This window comes from Excalfactoria chinensis, chromosome 2 (assembly GCF_039878825.1).
Source record: "Excalfactoria chinensis isolate bCotChi1 chromosome 2, bCotChi1.hap2, whole genome shotgun sequence".
Taxonomy (NCBI): Eukaryota; Metazoa; Chordata; class Aves; order Galliformes; family Phasianidae; genus Excalfactoria; species Excalfactoria chinensis.
The window spans coordinates 12788703-12810264 of NC_092826.1; the positions used below are offsets into that span (position 1 = coordinate 12788703).

Below are 21562 nucleotides of genomic sequence, written 5' to 3' on the forward strand. Positions count from 1 at the left end.
GTAATTGTTTAGACATTCTGCAGGAGCTCCTTGCTGTCCCATTCCCCAGTATGCCCACCACTAGAGCAGCTGAGAGCCATCAAAACCACAGTGCCAAAAGACAAGAAGCACCGTGTGAGAAAACTGTGATGAGCTCTCCCACCCCAAGCCTGCCTATCTGTCTATCTATCTATCTATCTATCTATCTATCTATCTATCTATCTATCTATCTATCTATCTATCTATCTATCCATCTATCTATCTATCTTTCATCTCCACATTCCAACCTAACCGATCTTCATCCTGTGCACGTAGAATTGTAGAATCATAGAATGGCTTGGGTTGGAAGGGACTCCAAGGATCATCAAATTTCAACCCCACCACCACAGGTGGGGCCACCAAACTCCAGATCTGGTACTAGACCAGGCTGCCCTGGTCCCCATCCGACCTGGTCTTGAACACCTTCAAGGATGGGGGCATCCACAGCTTGTCTGGGCAGTCTGTTCCAACACCTCACTGCTCTCTGTGAAGAACTTCCCCCTGACATCCAAACACAGACTGCAAATCTACAGCTTTGGCTTCTATTCTTCAGTGAAGAAGTCCCTTGTCTTCATATCCCAGCCCAGACTCCTGGGGGTTTGAGGATTTTTCTTCTAGGCTGGTAGGAGTGCCTTGGAGTGGCACAGCCCTGTAGAACAATAGCCCTGTGCTTCTGTGCACTCCGATCATTAATCATTAGAACCACCCAGATAAATGGATTTCAAGTCCTTTGTGGATTAAGAGCTGACTTAACAAGCTGATGTGATCCCTGCATAAATTCACTGTATAGGCTCTTGTCTTCACTGAGAAGCCTGGGCATCTAGTTGAAAACGAATTGACAGAAGTGGCACTGATGGTAAAAGATCCTGCAAGAAGTAGAGTGAAACCTTAGGACATGCAAATGAACATCGTTCTTGGTCTTCCCACGCAGTTGATTGCTGCTGTTTGTGAGCACTGCGGTGCAGCAAAGAAATCTGATCTCATTTCTCAGTTCCTGCTTACTTTTCACCCTCCTTGGTAGGAATATAGTGCCACTGATTGCTTCCATCACTTAGGCCGCCATTCTGTAGTATTTCATCTCATCATGCAACTAATGAAGTATGCAAACACTTACTATAAATCATAGCCTATCGTTGGGAAAATGCTGTCACAGATAAGTCTCCAAATTTGCTGCTGAACATTTTGAATGGCTCATTGACGTGCGGTTAAAGCACAGCAGTAAATCTCTTTGTGAGACACGCAGTGAGGAAGGAAACACATGAGGTTTTTCATGACATCAGTGAGAAGGCTTAGAGCACCTTGCTGCCAACCTGACCCCTCAGGTGTCTGAAGTAATTAACAAACAGATTCCTGGTTTTGTACCTCATCTGGAAAATGATAAAAAGCAACAGTTGGGTCACTTTTACATTGATGCCCATCAAGGCCCAATAAAAGCTGTCAGATGTTTTCACTTGAGTTTTAGCCAAACATTGCAAAGTTTACAGATCCCACCCTTCTTTCTGATCTGGTGCACTATGTTTATCAAACTACTTACATCTTTAATAGTATGAACTAATAGCTAATGCCTGCTAATTCTGAAATATGCTTTAACGCAAGTTAAAAATCCACCCAGCTGCAAAGACTGCCTCCTTTTTCAGGAAGTCTTCAACAAAATATTTTCTCATACTTTTGTATTGTGAAACGCAGGTGTAAAGGAGAATGTGGGAGATAGACAGACAAGTTGCTCTGTGCCTCTTTTCTCATTAGAGTATGACTTTGCAAAGAGCTGAATGTCCCGTACTGCTGAAGATGGTCATTCTGTCCTCCTCCTGCTCCACTTCTGGGGATTCCCATGCGTCATCAGCCCAGCTCTGGCCTTGCAAGGTGAGTCATCTTGCTAAATAGACAGAGACCCAATCCAACTAAAATCAGATAGGAAAGAAAACAGTGTTTTATGCTGGTTGGGCAGCCAAAGTCAGCCTCCTGCACTGAGTGGGAGGCAGTGAGGCGCAAAGAGAGGTAGAGGTACCAGGTTGGATGCCAGCCCAAGTTGTGCAGGTCTGGGGGTGAGACTCCACTCCTGGGAACCAGAGGGGATCGAGGTCCTGGGGTGTTTAAGCACGTGGTGTTGTTGAATACTCAATGGTTCTTTGCAAAATAGCCTCCCTTGCATTAACGGCAACAGTAGAGATGTGAGCTGGAGGATTGTGCGTGCTGATTTGGAAGAGAAGGCGAGCATGTTTGGGAAATACAAGTGGGAGGCTGTTCCATGTGTGTAGTGTGGGGCAGCAGCTATATGAAAGGAGGCATTAATCTGGAGTGCGGCTGCAGCACCAGCTCAGAAAAGCAGTTCGGTGCTCGCTTACGTCTCTTCCATTTCATCAAAGACCGAGCACTTCGCTGAATAAAGGCATATGGGACCAATAAAGCACATTTAAGGAGATGTAGTCCAGGTGGCAAAAAGGGTAAAATGGGAAGTGACTTATGGGAAAATGTTGCATTCAAAACACATCTGTTGTTTTAGGTGACCCTGTAAATTCGCGCCCTGCTTTTAGTCAATGGGACTACTCATGAGAGCTAAATTGCTTATGTTGCAGGATCGAGCCTACTGAAAGGAAGACTTTTCAAGGAGGTCCAAATAAATGTTGTAAATCACGCTCATGGTGCTCTTGTTTTTTTGCACTAGCACGGCTGTGAACGCAGCCAACCAATCTGTCATAATCTGCCTATTTGTTTGGCACGTGTTCACAGAGGAGAGATCTGTTTTTATTTTAAAGAACTACTTTACTCCTGGTTTCCGTATCCTTACCTTAATCCTTCTCCACAAAAGAAGCTCAAACAAAAACCTCCCAACCTCCCTCCCCCCACTTAGCTGAAAACTTAAAAGCAAACCCTGCACAGCATACCTTTCATATGCACGTAGGTACCTTGCAGTGAAATGAGAAACAGCAGAAGAGCTTTGCAATAACCATGACAGAGTGGATGAGGGAAAAACAAAAAGCCTTCAGTAAAATACTGCTTTGTTAGATCTTAATAACAGAAAAATTCCCCCTAGAAATAAATCCTCAACACGATTCTCATATGAAAGACAATCCTTCCACGTTGAAACCAAATGTTCAAAAGCTCAGTGCTTTGTTTTATTAATGCCCATAATTTATTCTTCTTAGAAAACAGCCCTTGCAGGCTGCCAGAGCACTCAGCGTGGTGTGCATCATAATAAAAACAACTTAGAAGGCAAAAACGTTAGAACAAAAACAAAACTCTTAAAGCTTTCATGAATAAAAACCATGCAGGGGGGTCTGGAAAAAGGACACAGATGTTGTGAGGAATCAAAAGCAGAAGATAAATTACAAGCAGGAGTATAAACCAAACTTTGCAAACAAACTGGAGTCGTATTAGGAGTCTCAAACAGTTACATGTACAATTCATGTCAGAGACCGCTTGTATAGTCTAAAAGCCTTCACTTCACAGCAGCTTCTCCCTGCAGTGGTCCCAACTGAGCAGTCCAGGGAGCTCTCTCCTTTTACCCCAGAGCTGAGTACATCTTGGTGCAGGAGTGGCTGCCACCATGCTACCCATTCTGCCTAGCACTCAGAAGGCCCCAACCCACATTGCAGTAGGCCTTGTAGCTGCTTTCTACAAGGGTTTTCCTATAGGCCTCAGTCAAAACTCTTGGAAATGAAAGTACGTGTTGTCCATTCACTTGTATACCTTCTTCACAGAATGGTGGAAATCCAGGGCTTCATTAAAGGTGCAAATTATTGTGATAGTGGCCAGGCTGGTATTCTTGTGTCGTAAACACTATATGAACAACTCAAGTCATGGCATGGCTGGTGGGCCACCAGCTTCTTTCTGGCACAGCAGCTGTTGGGTGGCCGAGATCCCTTGCCATGTTTTGAAGGCTGGGATGGTGAATCACCTGCAAAACCAGCTGTGCATCCAGTGCTGTCCAGAAGTGAGACCTCTTGGGTGCCATCATCAGCCTTTCATCCCTTAGCCTCTTCTGGATTTTCCTCAGTTCACGGCTCTCGAGGGTATGCTGGCTTTGTTTGTTGGCTGCTCTCGCCTGGACTTTGTGTTATCTGGGGCATTACTCTGTCAAAGAGGAGAGAGTTTGTGAAGAGCTGTAGTCCTGGTTCATAATTTTCTAAATTGTAACTGTATATTCCTTATTACTCATGAAATCACGGAATCACAGAATGACCCGGGTTGGAAGGGACCTCAACGATCATGTAGTTCCAACCCAGCTCCTGACAGTAGATTTTCTGTAGCAGATAAGAACAGCCCTGAAATTCGTACTGTTCCCTTCTGGACATATGTGTGTCAGGATTCTTGAAGGATTTTATTAACTTGGTCCTCAGTTACAATTTGTGAGTTATCATTTTGTTTAAGAAGTTTGTACATTTCATTCAGGATGTGGAATCTGATAGAACTTGCACGTACTGTACTAGACCAAACCTTTAAAAGGAGATGGAGCAGTGTCTTTTGTGTTAGATTACAGATGTTGTTCAGAACAGGACATCAGGCAAGAAAACAGCTGTGAAAGGAGAAAGATTGGAGGTGTAGAATGATACGGAAACAAGATAAAGAAGTTGTGGTTTCAGCCCTAGAGCTAAGGAGCAGGATCTTGACAGATGCCAGTGATACTCTGTTCTTTCCTAAGTTCTTTTCTGGCCTTATCTGGAGTGTGACGTACCTTGTGTGACGGTGGAGAGCTAAAACTGTAAGCTATCTCAGCAAGTTCACACTTTCTCGGAGTAAGCCTTGCAGACCATTTTTCATGCCAGCAGGAGGGAACTGAAGTGTAGTTTATGATCTTTACAATTATTCACATCTTTGCACTTGTTTTCCTGAGTGAGTTGACACAGAGCTCCTGTTCATGGCCATTTTTCTTCCATCCCAAGTTCTCTGTAGCAGATATCCACAGGATATCAGAGAGGTGGATCCCAAGATAGTGCATATTTGTAAAGCAGTGTTTCTTCATAGCTGTGCACAGCCCGGCATACTGTGATTAACAGAGCTCATGAGTAGATCAAGTTTTTGACAGAAGCTCTTTAGAAGATGTGGATCCAATGACTTTTCTAAGTGAAGATACATTTTCATGTAAGTTGAGGATAAAGGATGTCACAATATAACTGCTAATGGACAAACTGCATTGAAAACAATGACAAGGGCAAGTGTTGATTCCTACATCTGTGCAGGAAAAACTGCATGCATCAGTACAGGTTAAGGGCTGACCTCCTGGTAGGGAGCTCTGCAGAGAAGTACAGCAGAAGGCTATGAAGGTGATTAAGGGCCTGGAGCATCTCTCTTATGAGGAAAGGCTGAGAGACCTGGGACTGTTCAGCCTGGAGAAGACTGAGAGGAGACTTATATCTAAAGGAGAGGTGTCAAGTGGATATGGCCTCACTCTTTTCAGTGGTACCCAGTGACAGGACAAGGGACAATGGGCACAAACTGTAACAAAGGAAGATCCATACAAATATGAGAAAAAATGTCTTCACTTTGAAGGTGTCAGAGCACTCAAACATGCTGCCCAGAGAGGTTGTGAAGTCTCTTTCTCGGGAGATATTCATAACCCTCCTGGATGCTTTCCTGTGAAGCCTACTGTACGGAACCTGCTTTAGCAGGAGGTTGGACCGGATGATCCCCAGAGGTCCATTCCAACTCCTACCAATGATTCTGTGAAACAAATCATTTCATTGCAGGAAAAATGTTGAACAGGAGAGGTGGTAAAGCTTTGGAGTATGAGCAAAACTGTTATACATCCACAGTGCTGTAAACTAAGGGTTAAAAAAAAGGAAAACATGCCAAAGCCAAGCCGGAGATACAAGACCACATAATCCATTCAGGTTTCAGAAGGGATAACTCCAACCATGCCTTGAAGGTAGTCAGGCAACATACAGTTTTTCCATTAGCTCAACTCGTGCAATTAAGCTTGTTCAGAGCTACATAGTTCTGCACAGTTCTGGCCACAGAAGTCATTTCTTCATGCTCAGACCTGTTTGCAGGAGGTGAAACTGAGCTGGGACACTGGAGCTGCAGAGAAACTCCTAATGAAGCAAAACCGCATGAGGTTGTTCTTTGCAGGGGGTGGACGGCTGGATTAGGCAGTATATTAAGTAATCCCTTGGGATATTTTTCAACTGTAATTCACGTTCAATCAACAAATATGGAATAGATTAACTGTAGGAGGGGTCATATATTTCTTGTAAGTCACAATCTTCTTTTATTCGTGACTATCTACAGTACAATATTTTTGAAGCACTGTTTTTTTTTGTGGTTGGTTTTAATGCTGTCCTACCCGTGGCAGATTTAACTGCCGGTTTGATTTTCTGATGAATTTATTTGCAACGGTACTGTTTAAAAATGAACATAGAAAATGAAGGGATTAAAAGGGGTAATGTTGAAAAGATCTTTATTTCGAGGAGGTTGGGATGTATGTAAACACGGCTTTTAAAACCAGGATCTTAATATTAGCTCTGGAAATCCATATATAGGTGCTCAGTGTTTGGCTTGATTTAAGTATATAGCTGCTCCCTCTGATTGCACAAGATCAATTGATGTTCAGACTCCCAGACTCTGATTCTGGTGGTAGAACAGCTGCTTTGAAGCACAGCCTCTGTAACATTTTCTTCAGGTTCAGTCCCGTGTTGTATCATCCCCTTAAATTCTGAGTAGTGCAAAGGAAAGGGTACCTTTTATTCTTATAGTTAACCTTCCAGCGTAGCCTGTCCTGCAGTGCAAACAGAGGCATGAAATCACGTCTCTCAGAAAGTCTCCTCAGTGCATTTCTTGTAAAACCAATTTCCTGAATACTCATTTCTGAACCTGGAGGATCTGGAACTGGTACTTTTTTATTGTTTAAAATGTTTCCAAGGTTTTCTGTTCTAAAGGTAAGACTTGAGAGGATTTTCAGTTCCTCATCCAAGATTTTCAGTCCCTTGTCTCTCCAGCTGAGCTTCTCCTTCACATGGGAAGTACCTGCCTACCACACGTGGAAATTTCCTCTGTGTAGCAGTAACACCCCTGAGTATGTCCAGCATTGTCCTGAGCTGAACCGCTTCTGCCCTGCTGCTGCCTAAACCAAGTGCACAAAGCAGCTCCAGCAGCTCTGCTTGCAGCTCATCAGAGACGAAGCTGCAGGGAAGGGATATATGATGAATGCAGTAAAAAACCACAGGCTTTGAATGAGTGGTGGCCTGAAAGCCTCTTCATCATGCATCCTAGTTCCCGGCCATTAACTCTAAACAAGCTTCTTCCAAAGCAAGCCCTGCTGCTCCCAGTGACATCTAGAGATGGCAACGCCTGAGTTTGTTTATACAGAATGAGAGAATTGGCTAAGATTTATTTTAATTGCGTGCGACTCAGATAAGTAGATAGCTGTGTTACCAGGAATGCTGTGGTGTTAAACAGGGCTGAGTATCTACTAAAATATTTTCAGATTGCAATTAATATACTGGGGAATGTTAAATCATGCTAGTACCCACTAACAGTGCTGGAGGGGAGGTTTGTGATTGCCTCCAAATGTCAATAAGACACAAAAACATAATAATAATAACAAAAAAAAGATTAAAGTCAGATGGGGATCTGGGAACCTAAGGGGAAAAAAAACACTGTCAGTGATACAACAAGCTGCACATCAGTTTCTAAGAGGGGAATCCTCTTTTAAATGGAATTCGAACAAACATTAGGGAGTAGGATGCTGGGAACAGCCTGCTATGAGGTGGGGAGACCTTGTGTCAGTTTGTTAATTTGTTTCTTCTCCCATACTTTGTTTGCTCCCTTGTGTTGTAGGATGTTCAAATATCTCACTTCTAGACCTTGCAAAATATGTGAATGTTTGCACTTAGCGCTCACACAACTCTAACTAACTCTGCAGTTGTTGGATGGGACATGCAAAGATACTCACATTGCATTTTAGGATTTCTAAAACCAACACTTGAAATCCGTCTGTTTTCGTGGTCTCTGTGCACTGTAACGTACCTTCACCTGGTGACAGTGTCTGATCAGCAGCAGCCCTGCTCTGTGCATGGCACAGGACCCACCACCTTTCCAGCAGCTGCTCATAGCATTGATTTTATCCTCTTCTTTGTATATACGCCTCAAAGGACCAATGGTGAGGGAAGGGGATTTAAGAAGTAGGGAGGATGAAGTGGAGGGTCACAGGCAGAGTTCACAGAGACATTAGGTTTAGCTCTGGGGGTCTACAGAGCAAACAAGCACACACTTTTTATGGGAAAGATGTAGGCAACTCAATCTGAAGCTTTGCTGGCAGTGGGTGACCCACTCCTGGATTCAGCTGTGTGTCTGTTACAAGTCCTTTCCCTTGACATAAACTTTGCAGTGCATCCCTGGCTGTAAGGGGCTCAAAGCCAACCAGAAGAGTTGACTTCCAGAGAGCTCAGTGGTTAAGTGTGAGCAAGTTGCACACAGTGCTGAGCATACACAAAGATCTCTTCAAGATTTATGACTTGACCAAATCCAGCTGGAATTTGGTAGGGATGGATGAACTCATTCACTTTAAAAAGGCTATTCTTTCCCAATGCCCCAAATCCAATCTGTTGCTTCCAAGGTATATAGTCCTGTGATTTGTTCATGGAAAGGACAGAGAAATGTGTATAATATCAGTACAGCAAAGTACTCACCTTTTGTTTTACTCTTAAAAAACGGTTGGCGTATTTTTAATTAACTTAAAAATAGATTGAAAAAATCCATGTTTCCAGCACAAAAATAGAGAGTGAAAAGTAATGAAGTAAAAGGGCCATCCTGTCAGAACAACTGACAGCAAAAATCAAGGTCTTGGAATGGAAAATGTTATCTAACTCTCTAACGAAATAAAGAAGCCCTCCAAGGGAGCTGCCTTTGAGCAGCTACAGCTGCAGCGTTTGCAGCATCCCCGTATCACAGTGACAGACTCCTTCATGCCCCTATCTCCAGCTCAGCTACAAAGATATCTAGATATCATGTGTGCTAAGTACTGACAGCTTCCATTTTATATCCCACCAAGAAATGTCAAAAACACTTAAAAAATCACTTTAAATTTACGATACAAAAATTCATTTTTCAAGAAGTGTCCTACAGATCCATTAAAAAATGAAAGGTTCTCACGTGCTTATCTGGATGCACACATTTAATACTACATGAGCTCTAGTGAAGCTGGCCTGCGTTTGGAAGTGACTCAGGGCATCAGATTGGAAGTTAGGGCTCTCCAGATTCGTAGTTAAATTCCTGAGTGCAGATAAAAGCACTCCAGCTTGCAAATTCTGGTGAAAGACTTGGAAAGTGTAGAAAATAACCCTATCCATTACTGAATAGCACTATTAAATGATTAGAAAGGGCTCGACACCACCTTGTTATCTGCACATGACCTCTCCTGAGGCATTCGTGGCTAAAGAAAAAAAGAACAGATTAAGCAAGAGCATCAGTCTGCTGCATTTGAAAGCAGATCTTCGGGACAGGGACGCTTTCCATAGAGTCATTTCAGGCAAAGGTCACATGTGTGCATATAAAATCAATCCTGAAAGCAGCGCCTTTGTCCCCAAGCTCTGTCCCAATGGAGCCATTGTCCTGCGGGGCAGCTGGCACCCTGACTCCAGCTCCCAGCCCAAGGCGGCCGGGCAGCTCCCAGCAGCCGGCCCGGGGCCAGGGAAGCCGCTGCAGGGATCGGGGCGAAGCGAAGTTTCCGCGTCAAACCTCAGCCATGGAGAAAAAAGACCCGCTGGTACGGTAGGCACATCCTCCCTCCCGTTCTGCCCCGTGTTTTTCTGGCTTGTGGAAATAGGTTGAAGTAAACGTAATTACAAGCAAAGTCAGGCTGTGAAGCGGTGTGAGTGTATTTCTGCCAAGCGCAGCTCGGACTGGGACTTGGCAAGCTGAAAGTCCTTTCGATGTGCATATAGGGGTGATAATGGAAGCCCTCTGAGTCGTAATTAAAGTAGAACACGTTATTCAATGCACAGAGCAGTAAGTATATTTAAAAAATGATAGCAGATCTCTTACAGCTTGTTCTACTTCATGTAGATATCCTTCTCTCTTAACCTTCCAAATTTAAACTGCCTTTCATATCTTATTACCTTATAGCAGTGTTAAAACTGGCATCCACTACAGACACAAGCAAAGAAACGTCTGTTTTGTTTGTACTGACCTCCTGCAATATTAATGTCATGTCAACAAGCGATGATCAGTTTAGCTCCACATCACCTGGCATTTGATGTGTATTAAAATCTTCACCATCTGTTGGGTGTAAAGGCAATCTGTTTTAAATAAGGTTCCCATTACAAGCGCCTCTACCTAATCCTTGCTTTCCTGAAAGAAATGCACGAATTTCTTTAATCATTGCAGAATTACAATATTTGTGTTTGTTTTTCCTAACTCCCCATGCCAAAGATGCAAAGTGCTGATTAGAGGTGCAAGCTGATAAGGAATTAACAAAGCCGTGCATGCCTTGCAGTGCTCAGTATGGTTGGAATTGCAATGATTTTTATTAGTTTGATCCCGAAGTAATAATCATTGGATCCCTTTTCTAAGTCTCTTTGGCTTCTGGTTTGCTTAGATTTTAACCGTGATTTCCTCTAATTACTTCTGTGTCTGCAAGCTTCCCTTCAGTATCCGTCAGTACTGGATAGGGAGGGGCAGTGGGGGCAGCTGCGGCTCTGTATACCTAAAAGAAAACAACTGACTTTGCTCCAAGTTGCCTACGAGTGACCTGCTGAACTGTTTAGGGATTATCATGGGCATTTTTATATTAAGAAGGATCTTCTTTTGAAGTGCATGGCTGTAGAAATGCTTCCTCCTAGCAGGTTGACCTGTATAGCATGTTAAGAAAACAAAACTACTCCACTTTGCATGCTACAGAATGTTGCCTCACTTCAGAGGGTACTAAACTGTGCTTAAACTATGAGTTTATGTCACTGCTGTCACTGCAGCAGAGAAGGCTCCCAATTACTCATGAAGGATGTTAGTTGAGTTTGAATGCCAGATAAAGACTGGTTAGCATCATTCTTGAAAGTTGTAGCTGTTACTAGCAGTGCTCACATAGCAGCCTTAGCCCAGGGGTGCTACTTGTGATCCTTTCCACATTGAACTGAAATGGAGGTACTGAGTAGTTCTGAGGGATCAGTGAGGGGTGGTGACATGAGACCAGTCCTGGCAGTGCTGGCTCTAGCACCACCTTGTCTGAATTTCCATTCTGAGCGCTCCTTCCTGGTGCTTCACCAAAGTAACAGTCACTTAAAGGAGCAACACGCATTACTGCTGACACACAAGTAACACAAACTCATTTTTGTGTGCTTGTGAAGATGGAGGCGTACTTGACCCCTGTTGCACCTCTCTGGATGAGGGTTCAGTGCTTCCAGTGCAGCACCAGCCCATCTGGGCTCATCGCTCTGTGAAATGGTGGCTGTGTTCAGATGTCAGATCTCACAGGCTTTCATTGTCTCAAAATCCATGAAACTGTGTGTGCTCCATTCACTTTGAGTAATGGATGACAGGATCACTGTCACTTCAGTACACAAAGAAATACAAATACATAATTACATGTGGGCCCTGCTGGCACTGGAGAATTACTTTGCACTTGTGCACTGTTTGAATTCCAACAGGAAGATCCATAGTCAATGATCTTTCATCCTAGACGTCTTCAGATTTCAAGACACTGATTTTGCTTTCTGAAATGAAGAAATCCTTAAGACACTTCAGTTACCGAATATACAGGAATAATTCAGATCAGTACATGAATAGTTGGATGAAATAGCAAGTATGCTCAGCTCTTGTGTTCTGGTTCTGTTTGAGCCAAAAAGTTCTCCTATTGCAGATGGATCTTCCTCACTTATGCAACTGGAGAGAAATTGTGTCTCCTGTTGCCTCCTCAATACAGTTCCTGTCCAGTCACTCTCTTTCCATTTCTGTAGGAAACTTTATGCCTTCCTTCCACTGTTTCTATTGTGAAGTACTTCTGAAATCTGCAGGATTTCTCCCTTGTTTATCTAATTTCATGCTATTGTGTGAATGTTTTTTAAGAGGAAGCTGTGGTGGCTTGGCTGTCTGCCCGGGACCCACCAGGCTGCAGTATCTCTCTCATTCCTCAAGAGAACAGGGGAAGATAATAGGATGGGAAAGCCTGTGGGTTGAGGTAAGGACAGGGTGGATGAACTGCTCCAATAAGGGTTTCTTCCCTGGGCAGTAGGGGAATCCCTGCTCCAGTGCCTGGAGCACCCCCATTCCTTCCTGGTGTCTGCAGGGCTGTTCCACATCTTTTCTACTCCCTGCTGCCTGTGCAATATTTGTTGTCCTTTCTGAGATCTGTTTTTCCCAAGGTGTCACCAGCTTGGCTGCAGGGCCTAGCCATGCTCTGTGATACGGCCTGGAACTGGCCTGCAGCCACATCCTGCGTGGGGCAACTCCTGCCTCTCCTCACAAAGGCCCTGCAGCAGCCCTGCTACCAAACACAGGCACAGACACCCAGTAAAGATTTAACCTTCTCATTTTGGAGGCCATCCCTGTCTTTGCTATCAAGCAACTCTTTGCTGGCTTTTACTATTTATTTATTTTATTTATTTATTTATTTATTTTCTTAGAGGAGTGCTCATCCTTTACCATAGCCTTACTTTCTATTTCTGTGTCATCTGGTAGAAATCTGCGCTTTACTGGCAGAACACGAGAACATGTCCAGAGCTATTCCTGCCATTCTTCTGCAGAAACCCTCCCTCCTGCAGCAGCTACATCCCATCTCCATTACTGCAATTTCCTGTTTTACTCTCGTTGTTTCTCTTGACAGAAATAAAGAGACTACCTCTCGTTCTTAAACTGTACCTTCATCTGAGGCCCTTCGTTTCATCTCTCTAGTGCTCAAAGAACTCGGGGATATATAAACCATCCTGGATAAAAACACTTTGTGCATGCAGGCATAATGCCAGTTTGTGGCTTTGTATTGGCACCTACCAGAATCAGACAAATGTAGGACAAGGCCAGGGAGTGCTTCCCACACTGCTGGGCTCTGTTGCTTGCACTTTGGCCAGAGGTCGCCCATGGAGAGGCTGTTTACACACAAGCTCATCCACAAGCTCATCCACCAGCTCATCCTTTTGCCAATCGCTCCAGGTTTTCCAGAGAGCCCCGTGCAAACCTGGGACAGGATCTGAACGCCTCCCAGAGCACTTTGCATGCAGCATAACAAAGCAGAAGGGAGGAATACGGCCTATGGACACCCCATCCCAGCCCTGTGTATTCAGTGACTAGATTCCAACAGCTCATTCCTGCCAGGATTGCTCTAAACTGCCCTATTTATGTGCGTGTCCTCCAGGCAAGACAAGGTTTTGGTGCAGCAGGAACAATCAGTACACCTGACAAGTAGCAGTGAAAAAGGCAAAGAGAATAAGATGATTTTAAAGTAGTATTTGCAGAATGGCTGCTTACACCTGCTGTGTGTTTTTTTCCTGGGAAAAACCGTTTCAGTTGTACTGGCTCCACGTGCCTGGTGAACGTGACACTGATGAATGCAATAGCTTGAAAATGCTTTCTGGGATGAAGATAAAGAGTCCTCATGAAACAGTGTGTTGTAAATAACTGAGCCTGAATCATCTGTAAGTCCTTGCTTTCCTTTCTTTACAAGCTGCTGCCGATGGAGCTAAGGTAGCAGTGAAGACAGCAGGCAAACTCAAGACAAGGTTGTGCTTAGAGTAGGGCAGAGGAAAGGGATCACTGCTATGAAGTTGGGTGAAATTCCTTTGGAGCTGATAGCCCTTCATTCAGCATAAATGTAAGAAGTCCTTAAGTGCCCTTTAGATATCCGAAACAATAGGATTCCTTTCTGTGCTCAGGGAAACTGCATTTTTTGGACATTCTTTGTAAACGATAGGATTGTACCAAAGAATTGCTTGATGCCACATTCTAAGACCTTCTGTTAAAGGAAATGTGCCCAAAAGGATTCATTACTCAGGTCACTTGTGCTTCCCCAAATAAATACAATGCACCTAAACAAGCTCTAATTTTGTTATGTCCTTTAGCCTATATCAGTGCATATACTAGTGCACAACAGAAAAAGAGCATTAACAATAGAAGAGAGCTCACAGGGATGGTTTTATCCCCTGTAGTCCCCCAAAACAGAAAACAAAAAGGAAATATTCCCTTCTTTGGAGCCTTCAAAGATCTGTCCTCCTAACATACTGTCTCTTTTCACCCCCAAATTCAAGGTCAACTTTTCTTCCCTTGCATCACATCAGTTGGAAAGTAGATGTTCTTTGATGTCCTTCCAACCCAAGCCACTCTGATTCTGTGATTCTCTGCCAGCCAGCCCAGAATTTCTTCAGGGATGTTGGGATGTAGCTCTGACTGTACTGGGATATTGGGTGCCTCCAGATATTGCTGGCAGCATTAAATCTAGCTTATTTGCTGAAGCTGCTGCCTCTCCAAAGTCCTCCCACACCTCTGCCCTGTGCCCTCTGTCCTGACTCTGTAACAAGCAGTTTTCCTTGTTTAATTCTTTTTTGCCCTATATCTTCTGAAAACATCTACAGAACCAAGGAGATGTTTCAGCAGGATCAGGTTGCCTATGAACAGGGCTATGAACATGAAGTTTGGTCTGACACTCATTTGCAGAACAGCTGTTGTGACTTAAGCTACTATAGAGGAAGCAAGTACGTGCTCCTGCTCTTGTCATAATGCAAAGGGATCCAGGTTTGCCCCAGGGATAGGGATCCTCCTTTTATGACTTCAGCAATGTCACCTAAAGGTATTTCTGTTCCCTGTCAGCTTCCTCTGCTCATCCCTGCTCCTTTAGCCAAGATCTGTTTGTTTGCTTTTCATTTTATACATCTAAGGTGATTTAATCATAGTATTCCTCAGTACCAAGTTGGAGGGAAGACTAGCTGAGCAGTAAAACTCCTTTGGTTGTTGCAGAGCAGTGCAGAGGGGACAGGGAGAAGCAACTGGAGTGGGCGACTCTTCACTCAAAAAGAATAAATGTTGAGCTTGCAGACATGAGCAAGGACAGCAGGCCTTTCCTCCAGCTGGCAGAGATGGAAAGAAAAGCTGAAAAAGCTGGAAAAATGGCTCTTCACCAGAGCTCTATTTCACTCAAGTCCATTTTACATTGCATTAGAACAGGCATTGCTTTCAAAGGTGTTATGTTGCGGCATCTTGGAGAAGGGGCAGCAATGAACAGAGAAAGAATACAAAATTAAACAGCCCCAGCTGTTTTGCAAACTATATGAATGCCCAGGAACATCTGTCTCTGCTCTGAGAAGCTTCAACAAGTACAATTTTGAGCTGACTGTACTGGTGTCTGCTGTGGAAAAGGGATTTACTGGGGTGGGGAGTTGACATGCTTCTCTTTTCTGTGAGGGCTGAGCAAAGCAGAGCTTCTTTTATTGTACAACAGTCAATAATCATTAAACAGAGGAACAGATTATTTCTGAAAATCTTGTTCAGTTCGATGGAAAAAAACGAATTAGGGAAGCAAAACCTAAATCCTTAAGATTATCCACTTTAAAATATTGAAGAAATCTGTTAATAAAGTAGCTGCGGTTTCACTGCAGTCACCTTGTTTAATCCATAAAAAATGACTCTGAGTTCCTCTCCAAAGTTTTATGCTAAATAGGTGTAAAAAGAGTTTACAACAACAACAAAAGGCTGATAACCCTTAAGCAAACCTATGCCAGCACAGCATTGCATACTTTTGCTTTCTAGCACTTTCCTTCATGGCTTTTTTTTTCTTCCTTTTTTTGATACTGCGCTCCTGCACAGCTTGAAATATATTCAGTTACACATTATGATACGGGTTGAAAAAAATAACACAGCAATAGATTGCATTGTTATGTTGTTGAAACGTTGCTTATACTTTTCTCACCCTGAGAATACAGGGAGTACTGTTCCAACAGGATGTTTTTCCCTTTGTTCCTACATTTGTCATCTTTGCACTCAGCCGTAAGCAGAGAGAAAAAAAAAGCTGGCATGACACAGTTCAACTTAGGAAAATTTGTGATGCTTGGAAAATAACCCATCTGTCCAAAATGACCTAAAAATAATATGCAATTGTTTTAAGCTTTTGAGCTTTGCTATTAAAACAGGCAGTGGAAGATGCATGATAGGAAGCACAAAGAAGTATGAGGGAAGAGATGAATTGCTCTGTGCTGTCCCCAGACAAGGATGCTGCATACTGACATTACCCAGGTTAGCATTGAGAAGCAGTAGCAGCTTGCAGCTTGCTGCTGTCTATTGCAGACATGCTGTTCCCAGGTCTAAGAACTAGAGCACAAAACTCATCCAACTGCAAAACCTCACATAGTGGCCCTTGGTAGAAGTGGTGGGGTGGTTGGAGTGAGAGGAATTGAAGTGATGGCTGGCCAGTCAACTGGGATTATTTAAAGAAGGGCAAAAATGCTGTAAAGAGTTTGGAGCACAAGTCTTATGGGGAATGGCTGAGAGGACTGGGATTGTTCACTATGAAGCAGAGAAGGATCAGGTGAGACCTTATCAGTCTCTACAACTGCCTGAAAGGAGGCTGTGGTGAGGTGAGGGTTGGCCTTTTCTCCCACATAAAGTGATAGGGTGAGAGATAATGGCATTAAGTTGCAGTAGGGAAGGTTCGGGGTGAATATTAGGAAAAAACTTCTCAGAAAGAGTGGTGAGGTATTGGAACAAGCTGCCTGGGAAGGTAGTGAACTCACTGTCCTTGAAGGTGTTTTAGAAATGTGTAGATGTGGTACTTAGTGACATGGTTTAGTGGTATAGTGGGGATAGGTCAGCAGCTGGACTTAAATGGTGTAATCATCACAGAATCACCAAGGTTCGAAAAGGCCTCCAAGAACATCCAGTCCAACCATCCATCTACCACCAATGCTCCCTCACTAAACCGTGTCCCTTAGTACAACATCTAAATGTGTCTTGAACACATCAAAGTATGGTGATTCCACCATATGGTGATTCCACCGATGGGCAGCCCATTCCAGTGCCTGATCATTCTTTTGGAGAAGAAATTTTTCCAAACATCCAACCTAAACCTCCACTGGCGCAACTCAAGGCCATTCCCTCTAGATCTTTTGCTAGTTATACAGGAAAAGAGGCTGACCCCAACCTCGCCACAACCTCCTTTCAGGGAGCTGTAAAGAACTATAAGGTCTCCCTTGATCTTAGAGGTCTTTTCCAACCATATGATGGTTCTGTGATTCTATGACTGCTGATAGGTGCCTAACTTGGACTGTACCTGCTGGTTGTGTTCAGATATCTAGATTGTGGTATTTCAACTACATGACAAAGCATTCCATCCAGAATGGTTCTGTGTCTGTGAGAGTGTTAGCTGTGTTCTCATATTATGGATTTTTCTTTGAGCAGCAGCTTGTGCAGTTGCTATTGTATACTCTGCAGGAGGAATCATGGGGACATTCAGTGAATAAGATCCGGAGTGTAGCCAACTTTTAATAAATGTGTGGGCTTTTCTGTTGTTGCTGATGTTTTGGGTATTTTTCTTTCTTTTTTCCTTTTTTTTTTTTAAAAAAAAAAAAAATATTTATTTATTTATTTATTTATTTCCCTTCACCAGAGTACATCTCTTCTTCATCAGCTATACTGATTTCTTTAGGATTTGATTTTAGTAGAGTACCTTCTCTTCATATTGGATGAGATGCACCACTGTATTTCGTACTCCACTTTTGTAGCCCCTTTGCAAACAAAATAGCACGGAGCTGGAATTAGGCTTGTGTTCATATGAGGTATGTTCAAGCTTCGGATGTCCCATAGCTATTTTTTGTTTAACTGCAACTCTGTCGCAGCCTGTCACAGGACTGCAGCTCTGCAGTTTTACAATACCTTCACACATCCATTCACCGTGCCAAAAAAGCTTTCATAGGTACAGGCACTTACAGGTCATTGTAAGAGCAGCCAGTTCTTCAGTCTTAAAATACCTCCTTGTGCAACTGTAGAAACAAAAGGAGAATGTTCCCAAATGGGGACATGTCCCTTTTGGTTGAGGAGGAATCAAGTCTGATCTCGCTATACTATTTCTCCAGAGCATGTATTGGTGCTGGAGAGCACGGATGGCCAAAGCTCCAACTACAGGCAAGTTGAGAATAATATTCTCAGTGACATATCTCTTTAAACTGAAATCAAATAGAATTTTGCTGTTTAGAAAATACTTTTTTTTTTTTTTTTCCCTCTCTTTTAGATTAACAAGAAGAAAAATATCAATTAAAATACTTTTCTTGATCCAAATGCCAAAAACTTTTTAAAAAAATAGATCTGAAACAAAGAAATAGAATCTCTTGTTTGGAAAAGAAAACAAACTGAAAGTAAACAGTGCGGTATTAATTATATCCACATTTTATTTGAAGGGAAAAGATTAGCACTTGGAAGTTTTTAATCATAACCAAGCCTTGAGCTTGGAAAGAGTGCCAAAATGAAGTTTGGGCTGAGGGTAAATATGCTTAAGTAGAAGAGTTTTGTTACAGGATTATTGTAGAAGTCCTCACAAGATATTCTACATATCCAGGCAGTTCAAACCTGATATTCTTCTGAAAAAGGGTCAAACATGGTAAAGGATGTTCACACAAGTCACAGAAAGAAAGTAGGATGTGGTTTGAGGCCTAGAAAACTTTCTTTCTTACATCTTTAAGTAACATTACCAGCTTTGCTCTGTTTTTTTATTTTTCTTTTCTCTTTTAGCTTTTACTCATTATTCCAAAAGGACTGTGGCTTTCACAGAATGGAAGAGATTGTACGTTCTGTATGAAGATCAGGAAATTAACAGTGAATTTGTAGGCAGATATTTGCTACCATGTAAAGCCATCAAAACTTGCTGTGATGAACTTACAAGTAAAGTGCTTGTGCTGCTTCTTAATAATATTATCCAGAAACTGAATTCAGAAGATGTTAGCATCTTTGAAGGTGATGAAAGCATGTGTGTTGGATTGGTGTTTATGTTGTGTGGTTCTCAGGGACATGTTAACAAATGTTGGACCAGCTGGTCTGTTGGGTGCCATACTGCTTAGAAGGAGGGAGGCTCTCAGGTACACACAGCTATCTACACTTGTCTGTTTTTCATCTCACTTAGCTGTCTTTGCTCACAGACCTTGCTTTGCTTGTATATAGTCATAGATGTCAGGTGTGTGTGTTGCACTAGAGATAATGTCCTGCCATGGGCATCCTAGGCAGCTTCGGGATCGGCAGTACTCTCACCAAACTCACAGCTCTCCCTCAGTCAGTCACTGAAGCTGTCATGTATGGTGTGGGGGAGTTTATCCTTGTACTGCATTATGCCCTCCTTCTTTTACTAGACTACCCACTGGAGTTTCAGTCCTCATCCCAATGAGGATGAAGCAGAGCAAGGAACTCAGGTCCTCCTAGGTCAGTATCATCTCTTTTCCCTCAGGGTAGGCAGCAGGTAGGCCCAGTGCAGGCCAGGTGTGTGGACCTGTTACACCTATGTTTCGTGCAGGCCCTTATTTGGTAGCTAACCCAGGAGGGCAAAGTAAGGAGGACGGTATGAGCTTTGCTGCTCCTTTAATGTTCAGTCTGGATTTTGGCACTCCCTGTGGGCCTCATATAGGGTGCTCAGAAATGCTGATGGGCCTGTAGGTGCCTCAGGCACATCTTGCCTCAGGTTGGACTGCAGTGAACTGTTAATTTGAAGACTTTAATTTATCCATGATCCTCCCTGAGGGTCTGCTGCCTCCTTATGGATCTTTCTGGCCCAGAAGATCTTTCTCAGCCTGCTCCTTGACTGCACTTGAGCACATGGTTTGCATACCTTTCCCTTCAGGATGGTGATGAGCAGACAGATAATTGATGTGGCATTCGTTAAGCCCTCAGGCACTGCTGGGTGGTGTTTTGAGGCTCTTCATAAGCAGGCAGTTTCATGAGCACAGCCTGGCCTGTGTGTCTTCCAGTCTTACAAGGTAGCAGCAGTTGTGGTAGAGGAGCCCATCATCATCCCTTGGACCGCTGCCCTCTACCATGGAGATCACCTCTTTGATAAAATGGAGTTTTTCCATGTATAAGGAAAAAGATCCTTGCAGAAGCTTCTGTTAAGTTCACCACATGTTCAACAACTCAAAGAAATGACAGTCTGATTCTTGTCTCTCCTAACAGCTTCTTGTGCCCTATGCCCTGCCTCTACCTTCACATATCCATATGAACATCTTCTATCATTTCCTACCTGTTATGAATGGGTTGCATGTTTTTGTTTTCCAGTACAGCTTGCCAGCCATTTGAAGTTTATTCCTTGCTGGAGCATACAGTTCAGTTTCTGTATATGGCCATGGCCTGATTGCCAGCCTAGTCTCTGCTGAGGTGCTGTTTGTTATAGGCCACCATGTTCCCTATTGGCTCTCCTTCTATTCTCTGACCCTGCTGGGTTTGTCCCTTCATCGTGTTGGCTTTGCTGAAAATGTTGGGGTGTTTTCAGTGAGGTACCCACATCTTCATCATGTTTGCTTCAGTTGCTGGAGACTCGCTTCTGCTGTATGGGTATCTGAGTGCATTCAGTTTGGGGAATGCGTGAATTCTGCAACAGAGTTTCTGTAGCTTATCAAAAGGTTTTGTGATTAAAAATCTTTCTACCTGACAAGCCTTTTTTTCCTGGCCACAACTACATGTAAAAGATGTATATGGAGGGAGAGGTCAAATGAACATTTCTGCTACTCATGTAGCTATCAACTACACTGGAAACTTTCACTCTGATCCTCATTATTTAATTGCTCCCACCTGTGCACCACGGAGATGAGGAGCTAGGAAGGCTCATTTTTTAGAGCCTGCTCCATCCCCAGCTACTGACTCAGCCAATGTACTTGATGTCTCTGCAATTTCCTTTCTCATTAAAAAACAGAAACCAAGAACAAAACCAGACATAAACAAACAAACAAACAAACAAAATCACAAAACAAAACAGCTCAAGAAAAAGTCAATTTTATACACAACAGCAAATATTGCCCTTCTTATATTAACTCTGTGGAACAGAGATAAAGTAACTCTGGAACTGTCATAATATGAATTTCTCATTTAAAGTGTCACCTAGTGGCTGGTTGGAAGTTTTGCATTCTGAGTTAAACATGTAGTGTATTAAGCAGACATACATGCTAAATCCCCATACTCAAGCACAACAATTGATTAAAATGCATTTCATATTCTGTTGATCTTGTTAAAATCCCTTTTTCATGTAATTAAAATTTAAGCCTCAAAACTCATACCGAACCACTGTGAGACCAAAGGGTCAGGAACATCTTATCTCTACTTAATTCTTTCTTTTTTTGATGAGTAGAAAGGAAATTAATTGCTAAAAAGTTAATTGCCAGTGCTCCCAGCAGTGAAATTTTCCCTGAACAAAATAATTAAACCTTGTTTATGCTAATAGGTTCCTTGTGCATCTGCAGGGTCGCTTCGGGCAGAATCCTAGTTACAAAAAGATTATTGAGCATCTGAGGATGTGGTCAGTTCAGAGCTACTGGAAAATGTGTCTTACATAACACATAAGTAAAATATTAGTAGTTTCAGGATCACTGTCATCTATAGTTCTCAAAGGATATTACAAAGGATGTTAATTAATATAATATACTTGTAGTGTGAGCCAGGAAATTTA

At 42.9% G+C, this 21562-nt stretch overlaps 1 protein-coding gene across 5 annotated transcripts in view; it reads left to right on the top strand.

The window, feature by feature from the left end:
* The first annotated feature begins 9495 nt into the window (after positions 1 to 9495).
* The window catches only part of ENPP2 (ectonucleotide pyrophosphatase/phosphodiesterase 2), a 68960-nt gene continuing 56893 nt past the window's right edge, over positions 9496 to 21562 (top strand). For 3 of the 5 annotated variants that reach the window (XM_072327783.1, XM_072327770.1, XM_072327771.1), the window contains exon 1: positions 9496 to 9726. In XM_072327783.1, coding sequence (XP_072183884.1) covers positions 9496 to 9726 — 231 coding nt within the window. The remainder of the gene's footprint in view (positions 9727 to 21562) is intronic. The other 2 variants (XM_072327781.1, XM_072327782.1) reach the window with 1 other exon arrangement.